At 42.7% G+C, this 20,047-nt stretch overlaps 2 protein-coding genes across 6 annotated transcripts in view; both read left to right on the top strand.

Moving 5' to 3' along the window:
* Positions 1 to 9,811, top strand: part of afg2a (AFG2 AAA ATPase homolog A) — a 102,631-nt gene extending 92,820 nt beyond the window's left edge. For both annotated transcript variants that reach the window (XM_064343994.1, XM_064343993.1), the window contains exon 16: positions 9,305 to 9,811. In XM_064343994.1, coding sequence (XP_064200064.1) covers positions 9,305 to 9,481 — 177 coding nt within the window. In that variant the 3' untranslated portion in view covers positions 9,482 to 9,811. The remainder of the gene's footprint in view (positions 1 to 9,304) is intronic.
* A 2,013-nt stretch (positions 9,812 to 11,824) lies between these two features.
* Positions 11,825 to 16,837, top strand: spry1 (sprouty homolog 1, antagonist of FGF signaling (Drosophila)). 4 transcript variants are annotated; one of them, XM_064343999.1, is made up of 3 exons: positions 11,825 to 12,375; positions 12,893 to 12,958; positions 14,855 to 16,837. In XM_064343999.1, the coding sequence occupies exon 3, from the start codon at positions 14,910 to 14,912 to the stop codon at positions 15,882 to 15,884; it is 975 nt and encodes a 324-aa protein (XP_064200069.1). In that variant the 5' UTR covers positions 11,825 to 12,375; positions 12,893 to 12,958; positions 14,855 to 14,909; the 3' UTR covers positions 15,885 to 16,837. The 4 variants fall into 4 exon arrangements, with proteins under 4 accessions (XP_064200069.1, XP_064200070.1, XP_064200071.1 ...); XM_064344000.1 differs by having other exon boundaries at positions 14,852 to 16,837; XM_064344001.1 differs by lacking the exons at positions 11,825 to 12,375; positions 12,893 to 12,958 and adding an exon at positions 12,971 to 13,744.
* Positions 16,838 to 20,047: the final 3,210 nt, after the last annotated feature.

Below are 20,047 nucleotides of genomic sequence, written 5' to 3'. Positions count from 1 at the left end.
TGTGTTTGTGAGTGGAGCTCTATATTTGAGTGGGGCTTGGTGTTTGTGAGCGGAGCTCTGTGTGTGTGAGTGGGGCTCTGTGTTTGTGAGTGGGGCTCTGTGTTTATGAGTGGGGCTCTATGTTTGTGAGTGGGGCTCTGTGTTTGTGAGTGGGGCTCTGTGTTTATGAGTGGGGCTCTGTGTTTGTGAGTGGGGCTCTGTGTTTATGAGTGGAGCTCTGTGTTTATGAGTGGGGCTCTGTGTGTGTGAGTGGGGCTCTGTGTTTATGAGTGGGGCTCTGTGTTTATGAGTGGAGCTCTGTGTTTATGAGTGGGGCTCTGTGTTTGTGAGTGGGGCTCTGTGTTTATGAGTGGAGCTGTATGTTTGTTTGTTTGTGAGTGGGAGTCTGTGCATAGGGCTCTATATTTGAGTGGGGCTTAGTGTTTGTGAGCGGAGCTCTGTGTGTGTGAGTGGGGCTCTGTGTTTGTGAGTGGAGCTCTGTGTTTGTGAGTGGGGCTCTGTGTTTGTGAGTGGAGCTCTGTGTGTGAGTGGAGCTCTGTGTTTGTGAGTGGAGCTCTATATTTGAGTGGGGCTTGGTGTTTGTGAGCGGAGCTCTGTGTGTGTGAGTGGGGCTCTGTGTTTGTGAGTGGGGCTCTGTGTTTATGAGTGGGGCTCTGTGTTTGTGAGTGGGGCTCTGTGTTTGTGAGTGGGGCTCTGTGTTTATGAGTGGGGCTCTGTGTTTGTGAGTGGGGCTCTGTGTTTATGAGTGGAGCTCTGTGTTTATGAGTGGGGCTCTGTGTGTGTGAGTGGGGCTCTGTGTTTATGAGTGGGGCTCTGTGTTTATGAGTGGAGCTCTGTGTTTATGAGTGGGGCTCTGTGTTTGTGAGTGGGGCTCTGTGTTTATGAGTGGAGCTGTATGTTTGTTTGTTTGTGAGTGGGAGTCTGTGCATAGGGCTCTATATTTGAGTGGGGCTTAGTGTTTGTGAGTGGAGCTGTATGTTTGTGAGTGGGAGTCTGTGCATAGGGCTCTATATTTGAGTGGGGCTTGGTGTTTGTGAGTGGAGCTGTATGTTTGTGAGTGGGAGTCTGTGCATAGGGCTCTATATTTGAGTGGGGCTTGGTGTTTGTGAGTGGAGCTGTATGTTTGTGAGTGGGAGTCTGTGCATAGGGCTCTATATTTGAGTGGGGCTTGGTGTTTGTGAGTGGAGCTGTATGTTTGTGACTGGGAGTCTGTGCATAGGGCTCTATATTTGAGTGGGGCTTGGTGTTTGTGAGTGGAGCACTGCGTGTGTGAGTGGGGCTTTTTGTTTGTGAGTGGAGCTCTGTGTTTTGAGTGGTGCTTTGTGTTTGTGAGTGGAGCGCTATGTTTTGAGTGGGGCACTGTATGTGTGATATATATATATATTTAAAAATATATCCTATTTTTGGGTGTGCCCCACATTAATTTCTGCTGATTAAAAATACACTGAGAGAAATAGTGTGACTTGAGCAAGGTACTTAACCTGAACTACTTCATAAATATTCAGCTGTATAAGTGGGTTGTGCGTGGAAATGTAGTCTGTAATTGGCTGCATGCAGTGTGACACCGTGGCGCGGTCGAGCCTGTCAAGTCGTCAGCACCGTGCCGTCATGGCTTTCACAGACCTGGGCTCGCGCACTCTCAGGTAAACGCCTCGGCAGGTATGGAATGCTGCGCGTCTGTTCCAGGTGCGACCGGCACGGTGTCACTCCACCTGTCAATCAGTCTGTCCGTCAACCTGTCAGTCGATTAGTCTTTTACGTTGGCTGTGTTCTACAGACACGTCCAAGCCCGGGCCGGGCTTCAGACCGTTCCCACACCTCCTGTTTCCATTTCTGCGCCGCCATTGTGACGTGGCTGTGAACGCCGTTGGAATTTAAAGGTTATGTTGAGCACGCGGTCTGGGGCTTTCGTCATTAAACACGTTGAGCAGATTGTTGCTGCTACAGGTTATTCTCTTGTATAAGGCTGTCAGTTCTCATAACCAGGCCTTTTCCCAAGGAGGTGAGAGATTATGTTTTTTGATACCTTAAAATAATAACACTTAAGTTTGTACATGTCTTGTTCTTTTATTTGGAAATCACTTTATAGAAAGTAGTCCGCTTATTATTATTATTATTATTATTATTATTATTATTATTAATAATAATAATGCTATATGTGGGTAGAATGGAAAGTGTTTGGTGGGAGTAAACTGTATAATAGTGTGGTGTTTTTGGGAGCCCTGGTCTGTGCTGAACAGGCCAAATCCGTGTCCTCCTCTGACTGCAGACACGACACACTAATTACTTCCTGTGCTTCATATGTGACATGTATTCAGGTCACCGCTTGGTGTGGCACAAGCGTGTGTGATGCCAAACACTGAGACAGGGGGTGGCTGAGGGGTGTCCTTGGGTGGGGGGGGTGGGGGTTTGGTGATTAGCGATGTCACAGCTGGGGAAAACAGGGACTGTCGAAACCTTGAAAAGAACACCCCCCACGCACACCCTGACAGCACCCCCCCTCACACAGGCGCCAGGCGTGACATGACGGAATTTCAGAACACCATCGCCGGAATCTGGCCAATCAAGGGAACGTACACACGCCCCATCGGCTGTTTCGCTGAAGAGCAGATGACTCTGCCTGTGTACACCAATTAAATTATCAACCAAGAGCCCAAATAAAGAGCTCCAAACCTGCTGAAAGGCATCATTACAGCCGCGGAAGGGTAGCGCTTCTTCTCTCTTCTCCCATCTCACGAGTGGGAACAATGAAGGACAGTAAATTGTAAATTTTCGTTTCTCCTGATCTTAATTTTTTCCTTGAAGGGCGACATTTCAGCCGTGCTGGAGGCACAGCATGTCCAACCAAGAAGGTTGGAAAAGAGAATCCTGTGGTTTGAGTCAGTTAAGACCTCAGTTAGTGTGTGTGTGTGTCTGTGTGTGTGCACGTGCATGTGTGCGTACATGTGTGTGTGTGCATGTGGGTGTCCGTGGTGCAGTCCCTTCCTGCCTGTCTCTAATTCCGTTCAGTCCCACCAGTCTCCCAGAATAGAGAAACCGCTCCATTCTATAAAACCCAACTGGCCTCTTCTGCTGCTGTAAAACCTCTGCAGCCTCTCTCTCACTCTCTCTGTATTTCTGAATGGTAATAAATAATGAGGGGGAAAAAAGAGAAATGGAAGGCAGTTTTCTGTTTATTGAGGGAGATTACAACTTACGTTTCCAGAAAATGAAACTGAAGCTTTACCATCGCCTGGATTTTAACAAGCATCAGCATTTTATATGGAGTTAATGTCCCTGTGGAAAAATGCACAGTTTTTGTAATTTCAACAATAGTTGAAGCACAGGTTTTGTAGCCTTTGTTGAAGGTTGTGCTGTAATCAAACCACAGTAGTTAACAGACTGGGTATCTTTTTTCTTTATGTGAACTTGTGAGTAAAACTGATTTTCCTAAATTTCCTAAATTTAATTTATCATTTGATCTCCCAAACATGAAGCTATGTGTTTACCTGCAGATGGATTATTCAGATTGTTGGCACACTTGTTAATCAATGAAAATGAATGAAAACAGGTTGAGACTAATGATCAGTTTAAAGGGAGGGTTTCTGTCCTGTCTATTTTCAGCTCAGCAACATCCACTGTCAGAAAGTAAGGTCATTTGTGAAATCTGGTGCATGGTTGGAGCAAACTTGTAGACACTGCTGCCTGCAGGACCTGAAGTTGAGTACCAATGATATTTCTCTGAAGTTGGCCAAAGTAAATAGGGGTTAAACCCATTCAAAACGACGAGATTCAAACATATTCCATCTTGGACACTAAATTGGCTGTCGTTTCTTCATTTTGTTAACCAATCGACACTGTTCAGAACAAGTCTAGAATCAACAAAATTTGCATTTTTATGGATGAAAACACTGTAGTCATAATTTTTCAGATAGAAACTTTCTTCACCGAATCTAGAGTTAAGAGTCCGGTGACCATATTAGTGCAAATTTCATGTAAATAGCCTAATCGTTGAAGTAGGAGATGTTGAAGACTGTTCCTGTGTCCCAAATGAAAAATCTTGCTGTTTACTAGCATTTAATGCATTCAGGTAATTAGCTAATATGTCTCATATAGTTGCTGAAAACAAAAACCTGCAGACACAACAGCCTTGCAGGAATGGATTTGGCCACCCATGGTGCTGATTGTTTGCTTGGACCCCGTGTATTGCTGCTTGCAGCTATATTTTGGAGTTCAAGCAAGAAGTACTGGAACCCTATTATTTTTGTTATGATTTTTTGGGGTCCAAACATGAAGTGCTGAAAGTGTTGAGTGTAAGACAGTAGAATATTTTTGGCCAAGGTAAAGGCATAACAGTAAAAAAAAAAAAAGAATGTACAAGTTTCAGTTTATCTGTATTTCATGTCTATTTTTTTAATCTTTTCATACAGAATTATTTATAGTCTGTTCTGCCTCTATCAATATCAGTATTATTAGAGGTGCACCGATCATGAACCTTTATGGTCGATTCCGGTTGCTGATTTTTTAAGCCAAATGCAGCTGATTCTGAATTTTTAAAGTTTTTTTGTTTATTTACGATTTTTAAAAGCAACAGGTAACAAAAAAAAAAAACATTGGTTACCAATACATTCAGATACTTTCTTTATTATTATTATTATTATTATTATTATTAACAGCATTATTGTTATACAGTGAAGGAGCTCTGATTCAGTGTGGCTGAATCTTTTCTCAACTGCTTCCAGAAGAATGTATTTTGATGGCTTCGTACCATAATTGGTGCCAGTGCTTCATTTTAGGAGATGTATCAGTGCAACGATGGATGGAATGACATTTGCCACTGTCGCTGCGGAAGAGTCCATTTCTCTAATAAGCTCCTCTCAAGGTCCAAGTAGAGTCAACGTGTTTTACCTTTAACATGGATTACTTTTATAAGATAATGTTGAAAGACCAGATCTTGAACATGTTGCACTCGCTAGTTATCCATCAGACTATTAGAAGTATGTTCACTTTGATGGCCGACTATATTTTTTTGAATCGGAGTACACAGACGAAGAGCTGGATGTGCGCACAGAATAGTGTAGTTTATGGTCAAGTAAGACAGAATTATTTTTAATTTTGACAAATTTATAATTCACATTCATTTTAACTTCCCAATAAACAGTTTTGGTTCATCAGACTGTACAAAACAAAATTTGACCGTTGTCGATCGTTTCAAAAATGTTGAAACTACAGCTAATTCTGTGCCCAAGCTGGAAAACTAAGTGAATCTTATTGTTTGGAAATGGACTTAATTGCTCTTATGCCATGTCATGATGTATTCCTCATTCTTGGGATCGTGCTGTTCAAATTTGATAATACTCAAGAGTACTTTTGGAGCCGATTTGCCACTTGGTGGTGCTATAATAGTCAGTTGAAATTGCAGTTATTAAACAATCATAACTCCTGAACTGTTTTACCTGGAGACTTTAAAACAGTGTCTAGTTGTCCCTCCTCACAAAGAACAATTTGCTCAAGGCCATAAGAAAACCATATTTTATTTTCTGCCATTTTTAATTTCATGAAAACAAAAATTCTACAAAAATTGACTGATTTCTACAAAATGTGTTATTTTGGCTCATCTCACAAACCTACTTTTCCAGTGGTTATGTCAAAATATGGCCAAATGACAAACCAATTAATTTGTAGTGAGCATGGCTTTTCACAAAAATGCTAATATTTCCAAAACGATTTGGCATAGTATTATGAAACTTCGTATGTGTAAGACTCCAGTCCTAAAGTCTTAGCCCGATCTAACCAAATGGTGCTGTTGTACTGGTTAAAATATTTTTTTAATTCCAAAATTTTATTAAAATCACTGTTGCATCAGACAGGTGCCTAAGTTGATGGTTGAAGATGAAAATATCAGTCAGTTGTCTTGCATGCATGGCGACCCAGCAATGGCTGATTATAATGAAACTTGTTTGTATGTTTACCATCTAGGCAATACCATGTCAAATTTTGGGACAAAGACTGAACATTTTTTACCATTCAGCCAATGTGTCCTTACAGCAAAAACCATAATTGACGCATTCTGCTTGAACCCGGTGAATTACCGCATACAGTTCTATTTATTATTATTACAAATATTAACAGACAATTATTGAATTAGTATCCCCACACCTAAGTAAATATGAGCCTTATCATCCATCATCATATAGTTTTTATTTAAATGTTTCATTAACATATTAAAGTGTGATAACTGCAAAATGGAGTGTGTCTTTTCAGCTTTCCTCCATTGCAGTAAATGGTCACTAAGAAAATTTGGGTGTTAGAAGTTAATCAGTCTTTGGCAGCACCCAGGCAATTGCAATATCTTGGTTTTGGGATTTTAGTTAAGATAGTGCCTATGTAAGTTATGAAGGGTGTGACAAACAAGGCTAGTATTGCAATAAGATCCATAATTTTACAGAGCTGCCAGGCGTCTGTCTGTACATTTATATATGCTTATGTATACCTCCCCGCCCTCCCCAGCCCTGTTCTGATGGCCTCATCTCAGGATGCCTTGGCTCCAATATGGACTATATTAAGCAATACAGTCTCCTGGGTAATACGGCCATCCTGTCCGGGTCAGTGTAGTCCTGCCTTCCTCTCTGTGTTTATAAACAGCAAGCATTCCACTTTCTCCTACAGAAAAAAAAAAAAAAACTTAAAGCGTGTGTGTACTCTGTAACCAGCATTCCTAGCTCTAACACCACCCCCACACACAGATACACACACACACACAGGCTGTCAGGATGCGATTTTTCCTTATTAATCAGCCTATACCGATTTTCACACCCTAAGTATATTTTGCCTTTACTTCTGAATATCCTAGCCTGCTGTCAGCTGAGTGTAGAGGTTTGTATGCCTCGCAATAACCTGGGGACTTGGGTCTGGCACATGTTCACCACAGGTCTGATGTTCACCTAAAGGTCACCCAAAATCATCATATTTTCCATAATAAAGAGGCAGATCCCCTGCCTCTGGTTGAGACATTTGGCATCCGAAAATGGATTAATCTAGAAAAAAATCAAGGAAAATCACATCCATCTGGCAGTGAAGGAAGTGATTTTCCTATTATGCTCCTATGTTGTTTAATATCTTATATTAAAGATAACATGCGCAGTTCCCTCACTGAGGGGAACTGTAAGGGGAAACAAACTGTCCCCACTGTTTACTGCTTCAGTGGCTCTTCTTTGGCTGCTTGAAAGAAATAAGGAAAAAAAAAGTCCACTTCCTGACATCTGGCCCGCACCTGTCTGCCTTAAAATGATTATTATTTTTTTAAACCCTTTGTTTGACAGTGACCTGGTTCGTTCTGCATCTACTGGTTTGGAAAAAGGTCACATTTGGAAAAGTAGAGTGGGGGGGGGGGGTTGCAGCCCAGATGTGCATACACGAGCAGCACCTTTTCATCTCATCTGGACGAATGGAAACCCAACACCCCCCCCCATGAGAAGGAGTCACAGACCTCGCTGCAAGTCTATGAGAGGGAGTCACAGACCTCACAGCAGGTCTATGAGAGGGAGTCACAGACACCACTGTAGGTCTATGAGACGGAGTTGTCACTGGTGTCAGTTCAGTTGTCTCTGTGTGGCTGTTGTTTTCCGCAAGCCCGACAGTTCCAAAAGCAACACCTGCAGGTGGAGGAGACACACCTGTTCTTTTTATGTTGCTTTGATTTTGTTTTTTTAGGGGGTGGCGGTTGTGAGAGATTTTTTTTTTTTTTGCGTGTGTGTTTTATAATACTCAAATTTATTATGCAACCACAACATCAAATGTTGGCCACAGCCATTTTAAGGAAATTCCCCACGCGCCTGGTGGCTAAGTCACTTCCGAAGCGAGCAGCGTGATGAACACCAGGCGCGCGCTGAGCCATGCCACCGCCTTCCAGAGCACGCCGGCCGCTTCCAAAAACCGCACGCTCATTGCAAACGACAGCTTACGCAATATCACCCCCTTTTTTCTATACAGGGAGCCAAAGGAACGGGCCCGGAGTTAAGCCGAGAACACTGCCGCATTGAAGCCGCTGAAGCGCGCAGTGGCTGTTTATGCTGAGCCGAGCTTGTCTGCTTGTTCTTTCTTTGCCTGAGGCCTGTTGTCAGGCCTCGGAAATTGCCCGAATAAAACTTCAGTCTTCGCAATTTTAAATGCTGCATGCACACGCACACGCACACCTAGCTGGTGTATCAATCCAAATTAATGTTTTTTTTTTGTTCGTTTTTTTTTTTTGAAAGTGAGATAATGAGGGGTTCTGAATGAATCGTGCTTATTCATGCTATGCCCTGAAATTAGATAGTTTAATCATGCTGCACATTATAAAGCAAGAATAAATACATTTTTTAAATGAGATACTTTACAGTAAATGACCCAAATGCAATAATCTCATTTATGTGTGACTCTGGTATCCTGTAACCCCCATCGCCATCTTGTTTTGTGGGAAAAAAATCTTCCTTCCAATCTTACCCTCATAAAATGGATGTATTTTTAGGTGTTAGGTGTTGCCCGCATGAATGCACGTAAGCCTGCAGTTTCTTCTCTGTGGCGGTATTTGTCTTAACACGCCACATATGGGGCTGCGTGTCCCCGCCAAAAACTCCCATTGGCTTATCAGCCAATAGATGACAGGGAACTTCAGTATTAAGTGCTGGACATATATAGTAATGTAGGCCTTTTGATAGCAAGTGTGTGTGAGAGAGAGAGAAGGCGAGAGGATTTATGTTGGAGTGTCAGCTTCTCGACTTTGTTCCTAATCTGAGTGATGCATCGTCTCATTTTAGTGGCTGTCATACATTGCTACTGTGCTGCTCTCAGATTACAGATTCAGATTCCTCTTTATAGATAATTTTGGTAACTAATTGGGAGCTTAAATTCAGTAACACTTTTTTATAGGAGTGTTCAAAATGTACATTTCGGTGAGTCCTGCCAAGATTATTCATTGAAATTGCCCAGGTTGACATTCCACATATGTTGTTCTCACTGCAGTAATGTTCTGTTCCTAACCCTGGTGAAGCACACCACATCATCTGGCCCACCGCAGAATACATGTCCATACAAGCATGGGCATATTCCCACACCAGTCCAACCATTAAAGTGTAGGCATGAATGGTCCCAAGCGTGTAATAGCCTAGTCGCAAGCCAATCCACACCTCAAGCCCCCTGACCAAACCAGTTTCTGTTGAGAACATTTTGATTTATTGACGCAAGTTAATGGTTGACAGTGTGCAGCTAGCTCAGTCCATTATGGGGTTTCATAAAGCCTCACTCTCTTCATCTCTTGTCCTTTTTTTCCCTGTACCACATGTAGATAACCGCTGTGTGCAGGGAGGCTGCCCTCTTGGCCCTGCAGGAGGACATTGGAGCCCAAAGCATCATGAGAAGGCACTTTGAGGGCGCCCTGAAGTTGGTGCAGCCCAGGATTCCCGAATCCCTAATTCAGTCCTACATCAGCTTCCAGCAGAAAAGTGGTCTGCACATTCTCTGAGGCGGCCTGGTGGAGCTTGTCCATGGCTGAGAGTAGGGCTTCAGAACTGGAACCAGTAGAACACGCGTCACCTCACGTGCACACTCTTCCTCTGGGTACAGAGTCCCCTGATCCCAAGGGCGCAGAGCTGGCCGGAAGCGGCGGCGCGGAGACGGGTCTGACGACCTCACTGTTTTCGCCTGGTATTTGCATTGCTACCAGGAAATCGCACAGCCGAACACAGAAGTCTGCGTTTTCATTCAGACCACACAGGAAAATGCATTTGCAGGAAAAACATGTACTATTGAAGAAAACTGAATAAATATCATATAGTTGTTTGTTTTCTTTGAACAGTACAACTGGATGAGTCATGATCTTGAGATTTTAATGTAGGATCGCTTTAGTTCTGTTTCATTTTATAAAGTACAATGCGGCTACAGTAGCTATTTCATGTTTATTTGTGGAATTCAGTGCTCTATCATGTCCCAAAGGAACCGACCAATGTGATGACCTTTGCAGGAAATATAACTTTTTGAGTGAGTGGAGTAAAAATCTGTTCCGGAAGTAATTTTCAGGTATAAGGCTTTACTCTTATTTACTGTAAATCAAATCATACATATTTAAACAGGTGTCTGTCCTTGAAAATTTAGTATGGTTTCCGGAATGTAATCTAGTGGGAATTGGGTGTTAGATGACCAAAAAACACGATGTGCTGTATAAATGTAACGGCTGTTACAGTTATGCTGCCTCTATAGTCGCTATTACAAACAATGTGCATCTTTGCTATTATTTGTTTACAGAATGCTATCTAAAGAGAAAACGAGAGGGTTGGTACCCGGGGAGTTCACAGAGACGCCTTCAGATTTAGGGAGTTGGGACACTACATGGTGTTGAAAACCATCTACATGTAATGTCCTTTTTGGGAAACTAGTCAAAATTCGCATTTTAAATGGTGTTTAATATTTATTTATTTAGAAATTAATCATTACTCATCAACGTGTTTGACTTTTTAAAGTTAGTTCAGAGTTTAATGTTCAATGTGTTCCGCTAATTTGCTTGCTGGGTTGACTTAGCCTCATCTTCTGGGTGTTCCGAATGGTTAATGGGAAAGAAACAGACGACTGGTCGCAGGCGTTTATAATAAGCACACACCAAATCGTTCTGTATGGTAAGCTATTTATTTTGTAAAAGCTTACCTGTGTGTTAAGAAACAAACAAAAGCAGCTTTCCTCAGATCTGGACGGTACCAAAACTCACATTGCGGTAAATTACGAAGTTGCTTGCGTGTCAATGCTTAGCACAGTCCTTTAGTGAAGCCCCATGCTAGATGATCTGATACTTTTGGCTGCTGTTGTGTTACCATTGGAAATGTGTTTCCTTGATTAACATTAGTATGTGCAGGGGGAAAAAAACAAGAACGCACATTATAGGGCGCTTTCATTTACTGTTACAATTATTACGCAACTATATTCCCCTATATATATATACGGGGAATATAGGCTAGAATTATGTGCATTACGTATATTTTTTGTTATGTATTTATTATCAAATATTCACATGAGAGCCGTTCCTACAGTACAGTTACTGGAGTTTCAGCAGTAAATTAAACAATAAGAATACTTTTTTTTTTTTTTTTTTTTAATAAAGGGGGGGGGGGGCAGGCAGTCACAAGTAAATAGTAACTGAAATAATCATAAAAATAAACCCAACAACACAAAGTCCAATGATAATAGTTAATAAATTAATAGATAATAACGAAGCAGAAAGTATATATATGAAAAGGAATATACGTTTATCTTTTCACATAAACAAAACTAACCTCGGGCACATGAAAAAGCATCAAATCTATCTTGTATGTTAGATAAAATTACAACTCCACAGTACCCCCAAAAAACGTGTAAGTTTCCACCGTTTGATCATTCGGCGGGTAAGATTGCATTCACTGTGAAGAAATACGGGGTAGACGAATCATAATTTTTTTTTTTTTTTATCTCTTGAAGTCGCTAATTGCTGCAATCAATGAACGACTTCCTTCCGCTCCTTTGAACAGTAGGGCGCCTGCTGTGCAATACTTTGCAACGCGGTGTTTAAATAATGCATTTCAAATGGCGAAAATAAATATATATATATATATATATATATATGTATGTTTTAAAAAGTAACCAAAGACGAAAATGTAGTGCAACTGCTGCACTTGTTTCTTCTATTTTTAAAAAGCTATTCACTTTGCAGACTTCCGCACACGGAAGGTTGCCGTAAAGGTCAGCTATCTGCGGACTTTCCATTTGAATAGGATAGATTGACTTTGTATTGAACTTCCTATTCTCATGGGTCCGGATGTAAGGCATCCTCGACACCAATCAAACCAGACAGTCAAGAACTGAGCGGGGCATCTTATCTTTTCATTTTCTCCCTCGCGGGACGCTTCTCTTTTAAGGTGGCTGTGCAATGTTCGTCGAAAAGAGAGCTCCTAAGCGAATTGAACGGGCTATCCCCTTTTTTATATTTGAACAGTCATCCATCCAAGTCGGTTTTCAACAACTCCTTCTTTCAGTTGCTTTCTGTCGCGTTATTAGTCCGTTTTACGTTACGCATGTTTTCTTACAAGATCTGTGTTAGACTTCGTTGTTGTCGTCAATACAGTAAGATAGTTAGTTAAAGCCTAAAACGCGGTTTGTTTGTTTGCCCAAATAAATTAGTGATCGGCTGGAGACGTATGCCTAGACAACGAAAACTGCTTGCAGCTTTTGCATTTCCTGCTGGTGTATGTGAAGTTTATTAGTAACTTTGCAAAAAAAAAAAAAGTTTCTCGTGTTTATTGGAAGCTTGTTAAACGGGTCCACCTTAAAGGCTGCACACATCTCTCCATCGCCCAGCCCCCCACAGCTGTCCAATGAATTAAGAGCGGATGCGATGTATCCTTTTTCAGTGGGGTGAATGACCAATGGGATTTGGCCAGTCGAACAAACACAGAACTCTACATTCTCATTCATTCAGTGTTAAAGACAGCCTCGAGGAGTGCTGATGAGCTCGCGTCACATTTCAGTGGGTTTTCAGCTTTTGATGGAAAATTGCACGCGAGGAAATAACTTCATTCTCTCCCAAGTGCAAATCCAACAATCGGATGTGTTTTTTATATATTTTTCTTCCTTTGAAGTAAATTCAAAACACGTTTTTGTATCCTGTTTGTTGGTTACTGCTCATTTTGTTGGGCAAAACAGCACTGGCTGATTTGACGTCGGCAACCTTTCCGCTGCACTGGGCGCGTGTTTCTGCAAGCATTTACTGTGGATTTACCCCCTTTCTGGAACGCATTGGTATGTTTTTGTACGTGTTCAAAAGCGAGAAGCTCGAGTTAACGTCCGAACTTCTGTTTGTGGAATTACAGTCGTTTTGTAATGTGTGATATGGACCTTAATACTTTCGGACAAGTTCACTGGACGGGTCCTTCTTGGTATATTCTTTGATGGATTCGATAACATGGATGGTTGCATATAGGTGAGTGTTTCCCTCTTGTGCCGTGCAGATTTGTGCTTTCATTCTGGCTCCTGGTGCCGTCTTTTTTTCTTTTCTTTTTTTAAGTATCCTATTACTGTTGCACGTCCGCTTGCTTTCATAGTTACCATTAAAGCTCGCTATTATCATTTTGTATCATCAGGGAAAAAACAGCCTCGGGATGATTAAAACACTTAACATCGTGGGTAGTTTTGTGAATTTCGCTTTTCGGTTTCACGCTACAGTATGCGGATTAGAAATCCCTGAGGTTAGTCGTATAACATTTGTTGCATTCTGCTACTGTTGCCGTTCTTTTGCGTCGCTCAGCGTGAGCCGAGAACACGCCATTTGTGCTTGGCAAGAAAACAGACCGGTCATACTTTAATAGTGGGAGAATTCGCCCTCCTGCGGCAACCAACAAACACCCCTCCCCCATCGGTGGTTGTTTTCATTCATAAGTTTTTCCTTCCGCCCTGCTCGTCTCCGGGATCTGTTTATCAATCACTTCTTCAATTGCATTCACAGAGGGCGCAGCTCTCCCGTTTTAACTTGGAGTACGGCTGCATGTAGGCGAATATAGTGGAGAAGAGTAGGCTGCTTACAGCATGCGGTATCATCTACACATTATCGAGAGATACTCAAGGGGAATTGACGTTTTTTCCCAACAAGACAATAGTGTTCGTTTTGCTTTTTGCCGTAAGAGACGAATGCCATGGACTTTAAAAACCGCCCCGAGACTATACCGAATTTTTGTTTAGTTTTTGTTTTACCGAGGGTTCATAAATCAAGGTAAGAGTCGTGTCTTTTTCTCCCCACAGCCCGGCCATTTCTCATCTTGAAAGACTATACTTTGTTGTCGGTGTAACCCACTAAGTTGTGTTTCGGGGAGAGGTTCTGTACATACGCGTACGCGAAATCATTAAGCGAATCGTATTGTGTAATGACTTTATTGTTTACAATACCCAGGATCGATTTTCCGAATTGCGTCGCGGAATTGGTTTGCTGTGGGTTCGTGATAGTTAAAGATTTTTATCGAAAGCCAGTATGTATAGCCTACAGAAAGCACATAATGATTCGGTTATTTTTAAATCATATTTCATGCGTTTCATATAGGCCTACACACACACACACACACACACACACACATGTTTTTCCACACAATAAATTAATCTGTAGTATATTCCATCTAATTGTTAGATTCAGGGGAAGAGCATATAGTCTGCATGTGTCCTCGTTTCGCCGCTGTGGTGCATTTTAATGTTAACTAGCTATACAAATGTAAATGAGGAAGGGAAGTGTTTGTACTGAAGTTCAGTGTGTGCGTATTGAGGAAGCTTGTTTAAAGTCTTGTTAATAGTCAACCTTCTTGCAGCTTTACTTCGCTTTCCAGGTTTTTAATGCAGTTTGAGTAGTTGTGCAATAGCACACATCGTTTATGGGGAGCAATATTGTGCTCGGCCAGTCATTTTTTGATGTGTAAATGCACTACTTTGCTGCTTAAAGCGTGAGTTTAAACTCCGTTTACTTCCTGAATGATGCAGGTAATGTTTTATTATTCTATTAGTATGTTTATTAAAACAGGCCATCAGTTGGTTTATAAAATTTTTTTTAAAGGCCAAGCTTTTCTGAAATGAGGCCTATGTGGGCTTCTCAATAGGTGAAATGTGCAATTAATTCCCAAGATAAAGGATCTTTAAGAGCGTATTAAACATTCTGAATGTGTAGCGTGCGGCTGTGACAATAACTCGCGTGCCCTGCCTGCCCCAGTTCTTCCTCTGTTGTAATTGTGGAGAGGCAATGCTTTAATTTTGGTTCTCCTTGTTTTTTTTTTGTTTTTTTTTTTCTCGTTCCTCTTGGTGGTTCCTGGTTCCTGTTCTGGTGGTTCCTGGCGCTCAGCAGGATTTCAGATGCATGCCAAGTCCGCGGTGAACGTCGGAAGTGGTGATCGCCCCAGATGGAGCACCAGAGTCAGCGCGGTGGCGGTGCGCTAGCTTCCCTACAGCAACCCTCGCCAGAGGGGCGGCCCCGGCTCGAGTTCGAGAGGGACCTCCAGCGCACCGCCATCCTCTCGCTGGACCAGATCAGGGCCATCCGCTCCTGCAACAACTACACTGAGGGCCCCACTGCCCCCCGGAGGGCAATCCCCCCAAGGGCCGCGCCCCGGTCTGACAAGCAGGAAAGAACTCACGAGGTCATCAACATCAACAACAACTACGAGCACCAGGCCCCCGGCCACACTGGGACCCAGTACGGGCCCAGGGCCCCAGTCCTGAGCCGGTCCACAAGCACGGGGAGTGCGGCCAGCTCGGGGAGCAACAGCAGTGTCTCTTCGGAACAGGGCCTCCTGGGCCGCCCCCAGCCTGGCCGCGTGAGCTCGCCGCACCGGCCGGACCGCGCCGTCCGGACTCAGCCCAAAGCTCGGGCCCCACCTCCCCCAGAGGAGGTGCTGAAGCCCCCCGCTACGTGGAAGGAGGAGGAGGACTGTGCTTCAGGGCACCGGTTTGTGTGCGAGCAGTGCGGGAGGTGCAAGTGCGTGGAGTGTACGGCCCCCAGGACGCTCCCCTCCTGCTTGGCCTGCGGGGGGCAGTGTCTGTGCTCCGCCGAGACCCTGCTGGAGCACGGCACTTGCATGTGCCTGGTCAAGGGCCTCTTCTACCACTGCTCCAATGATGACGAGGGAGACTCGTGCGCCGACAGCCCCTGCTCCCTCTCGCGCTCTCACTGCTGCTCACGCTTCCTCTGCATGGGATTAATGTCGGCCCTCTTCCCCTGTTTACTGTGCTACCCGCCCGCCAAGGGCTGTGTCAAGGCCTGCCAGCGCTGCTACGACCGGGTCAAGCGGCCCGGCTGCCGCTGCAAGAACTCCAACACTGTCTACTGCAAGCTGGAGAACTGGTCACCTCCAAGGGCACCAGGAAAGCCTTCTTGATTCTCCCTGTTGCAGATTGGACAACTGGTCACCCATGAAGGCCCAGGGAAGCCTTTCTTATTCTCTCTGTTGGAGAAAGAAAGGGGTGGTTTCGTTTGTGTGATTATAATGATGATAATAATAATAATTATTGATGTTTATCAAAATGTTTAAGCACCTCCCATCCCAATCTCTCACCCCCTCTCCTATTTTCTTCACTGCAAAACTCTTTTTGGCCCAAACTTGGAGTTTGGGGGGAAAATAACCACTTCTCCACCCCCTCACCTCCCTATCCCCTTTTTCAAATTTTGCAACAGGCCCCTCTAAAAACCAGTGTTTGCCTTGTCGTGTCATCCTCAGATACTTATTAACACTCTTGTCTCCTTGTAAAGACTTTTTTTCAGCTAGGAAGTTCTCTTGTTTCTTCCAGCTTTGTGTCAGAGTAGCCTCTTGCCAAATCTGTGAAGGACTATCTGGAAAATATGTCACTGTTACCGGATATCCATAGCAACCAAGGTTGATTTCTCTCACTCTCCCTCCCCACTTCCTACTTTAACCTCATCACTGGCTGCCACATTTAAGCCATGATATTCTCGTGCTCTAGTGGCATTTTTGGAAGTACATTTTTCTTGTAGAAATATCTGAATTTTTTTTTATTCCCCCCCTCCCCTCCCATCGCGCTCCCAACTTTTTCATTCAGTCTGTGGCATTTTTTGTTGTAAATTGTATGTATAAATCTTAAAGATGAAAATCTGGCTATTTTTTAAAGAAAAATGTCTGTCAAAACATTTTTGTTGTAAAGAATATTTATTATGTCAAGCGCTATTATTTTATGATATTTATTGCAAAAGACAGTCTTGAAAATTTACTCATGTCTGAATATAACAAAATATCAATACATACTGAAAAATTAAAGGGTGGCACAAAGAAACTATGTTAACTGTAATGCAGAAAATATATTAACTAATGAAAAATACTGCCTTTGTGTCTTGATTTTTAATTCTGGTTCCCATTAGCCTTGTGTCCCTTGAAACATTTTTCTGTGGTCTCTAATATCAGGAATGTTTAAGGTTACCTCAATTATTTTACTTAGGTGTCCAGTCCCAAGATCGTGGTGTAAGAATTCACTATTCAGCTTTGAGAATTAGGAGGTTTCTGATGGTTAGTGTTGAGGACTATAGTTTTGCATCATAGCTGCTTAGTTGTCAATCAGACTGGATTGATGTCATGACCAGCCAGCACACATTTTTCAAGGGTTTTTTCAAAGGAATTTGCAGTTGAGCTTTAAGCATCGTGCAAGAGGAACGGAAGTGATTTGCTTAGCTTAGGCCAAACTTCTGCCGGACGACTAAACCAACACCTCCAAAGGTCAATGCAAAGGCTGGAGAAAAGAGGCCCAGACATCTCTATGGTTTTCCTGGCATTATTTAGGGAGTTCTCTGTTGCCAACAGCCACACTAAAACTGCATTCCCAGTCTAAATGGCTGTAAGAAATAAAGGCTGCTCTATCAGCCGGTGGACACCTGTTTAAAGATAATAAACCGCTAGTGGAGCAGGGTTTTTATTGTGCAGCTTTTGCGCTGCAGGAAGTGACATGGCAGGAACCTTTCCCTTTGGTTGCCTTTTTTCCAAGGGATTTTGTCAATTGCAGGAGAAGCTTGGTGACCCGCCCCGGAGGGGCCGCACTTGTCTGTCCCCGACTACATCTGACAGACGCCTCCTATGGTTTTGACTGAGAAGAAAGGCGCAAACCCTCCCTAAATACCACAGGGTTTTTGTCTTTGAAAACCCAGAGCGAGTAATTAACCACAAGGTATTTTTAGATTTGCTATGGTAGTGCCCTCGGGCCTCTGTAACGGGTTGCTGTTTCTTGGATTGTGCGATTGCGGTATTTTGTGTAATTGCTGCTCTGGTTTCTTAAGGTAAACATAAATACAAAGGGGAAGAATTGCATTTCAACCCCCCCTCACCCCCCCAAGTATTTTTTTCTGTCTTAATAAGCTGCTTGGAGTCATTGGAAACAAGAGCACTGCAGAGCCTTGTGATTGTTTCACACATTGGCGAATAGGGACCTGGCTGTAATGGTGTCATGATATTTTAATGACTATCAGGTGCACCTGGGCATTATTACATTCCATTCTGCAGCACTGAAAAATACCAGGTGTGTGTGTGTGTGTGCATACGTATGTGTATTTGCGTGTGTGTGTATAGCGTGCTTATGTGTCTGTGTGTGTGTGTGTGTGTGTGTGAGCATGTGTATCATTTTGTGAGGGTCAGCAGTCTGTGGTAACAGAACCTGCCCTAAATGGGCCTTTCTAGAATTATTCTTCTCCTTTTCATTCTCTTCCTCACCCCCCTTTCTCCCTCCTCTCTCAGGGAGGAATGTACCTTTTGTTACTATGAATAGTTTAGCGCAGATTAGCGGTTTGCCAATTTCCTGTTGCCTTTCAGGGCTGCCATTCGAGACCCGTTTGCCTCTGGCCCCTGGACAATCACAGACAATGAGGGGCTGTTCAGGTTTCACAGCAGAGCCCTGGGATGGAGAGGAAGTGGCAGGGGTGAAATGTTACTGCTGATTAACAGTAGGTAATGTTTGCTGGGAAATTTGAAAGCTTGGTGGAGGGTAAAGAGAGCATAATGTACGCAAATTCGGATCTGCCAAAATTGCACAGACTTTTTCCTGATAAATGCATTTTAGCATATACTTTGATTGTCATCAAAGTAATCAAGGATTGCTGTGTTTTTATTATTTTATTTTTATGACATCGCTCAATTAGTGCATGTCAGTTTAAAGCTTTTCTTTTGCAGTTTTTTTTTCGTCTGTGGATCACATCTTGACCCAAGATATTACGGTAGTTGAAGGTTTATATTTGGCCAAACTACATCATGCAAGGTATTTATTTTCCCCTCCAGTCTCACTGTGCTGTAGGGCCGCTCGGGTTTAGACCTGTCAGCACGTCGTTTCCGCTCTCAGCAGATTGCTTACATTTTCGGCCGTTTCCACGGCAGAGGTAGGCGCGTATGGTTCCCTCCTTCGCAATAGTTATCGGTTTAAATTTAGCGACTTACCCCAAACCCACACTGGCAGAGGGCATTTCAGGGGCAAGTGGAACGACTCGCTCTTCTAAAACGTGACGCAGGTTTGTCCGTAAACGCAAACTTTTTAAAAAAGGTTTTTATTTTTTAATTTTATTTTTTACAGCGGTTATTAGTGAGACAGCACAGAACCTCCATCTCGAACACTGACGCGCCGCGTGCGTGCTGAACGAGACAGTCTGACTGCTTTTAATAAACACTCGAGGGATTCACAAATCTGAGAACTGACTTTGTCTTCCTACCCTAAATCCGCGTTAGTGTAAAAAAAATGTATGACGTTAGTAGGTTACAGGAGATTGGGTCAATAATAATAATAATAATAATAATAATAATAATAATAATAGCTTTTTGTTGTTGTTCGGGAGTGAGTTATTAGTCGTGAAGTATACACAGTTTTAAAGGTTTTGGATACCAGATATCGTTGGTACATATGATTTAAGAAGGGATGTGCACTTAACTAATTTAAATTTTTCATGAATGTGTTTGAGAACTTTACGATGGTTCATTTGACACCACCATGTATAACCCATGGAATATGTCTTATGCTCCAAAGGTTAAACTGAATGCATTTATTTTCAATACAGTACACAAAACTGAATGTCATGATCATCTACTTTTAAATAGCTATTTTTGAAACTGCAGTAAGTTTATCTTGTGATCATACAAGCTCTTCTATTCATGGAAAATGTGATTGCAGCCATTTTAAAATGTGGATTTTAATTATTGCCAAACTCAAAAAAAAAAAAAAAAATGGAGTAAACAAATGTACAAAGACATATAAAAAACTTGTGCATGCTGGGACCTGTAGCCTACATGTCACAGGCTTGGACCTGCCCTCTGTGTCACGAACATATGATGATGACCAAGAGTTCACAGGAGTAGAACCCATTTAGCTTTATCCCACTGGGTCTAGAGTAAACTAACAATGTTCTTTTGACTCACATTGCATTAGTGAACTCCTGACAGCTCTGTGTCCATTTTGTGAGATTATTGTTCTGCAGTGTGGTTCTACCAAGCATCTTTCCCAGCATTGTGGTCATGATTCACCAGAATTAACTGTCCAATGGTGTTATTAGCAAGGCACTTCC

The sequence above is a fragment of the Anguilla rostrata genome, chromosome 7 (genome assembly GCF_018555375.3).
Source record: "Anguilla rostrata isolate EN2019 chromosome 7, ASM1855537v3, whole genome shotgun sequence".
Lineage (NCBI taxonomy): Eukaryota > Metazoa > Chordata > Actinopteri > Anguilliformes > Anguillidae > Anguilla > Anguilla rostrata.
This window is presented reverse-complemented; position numbering and strand designations above follow the sequence as displayed.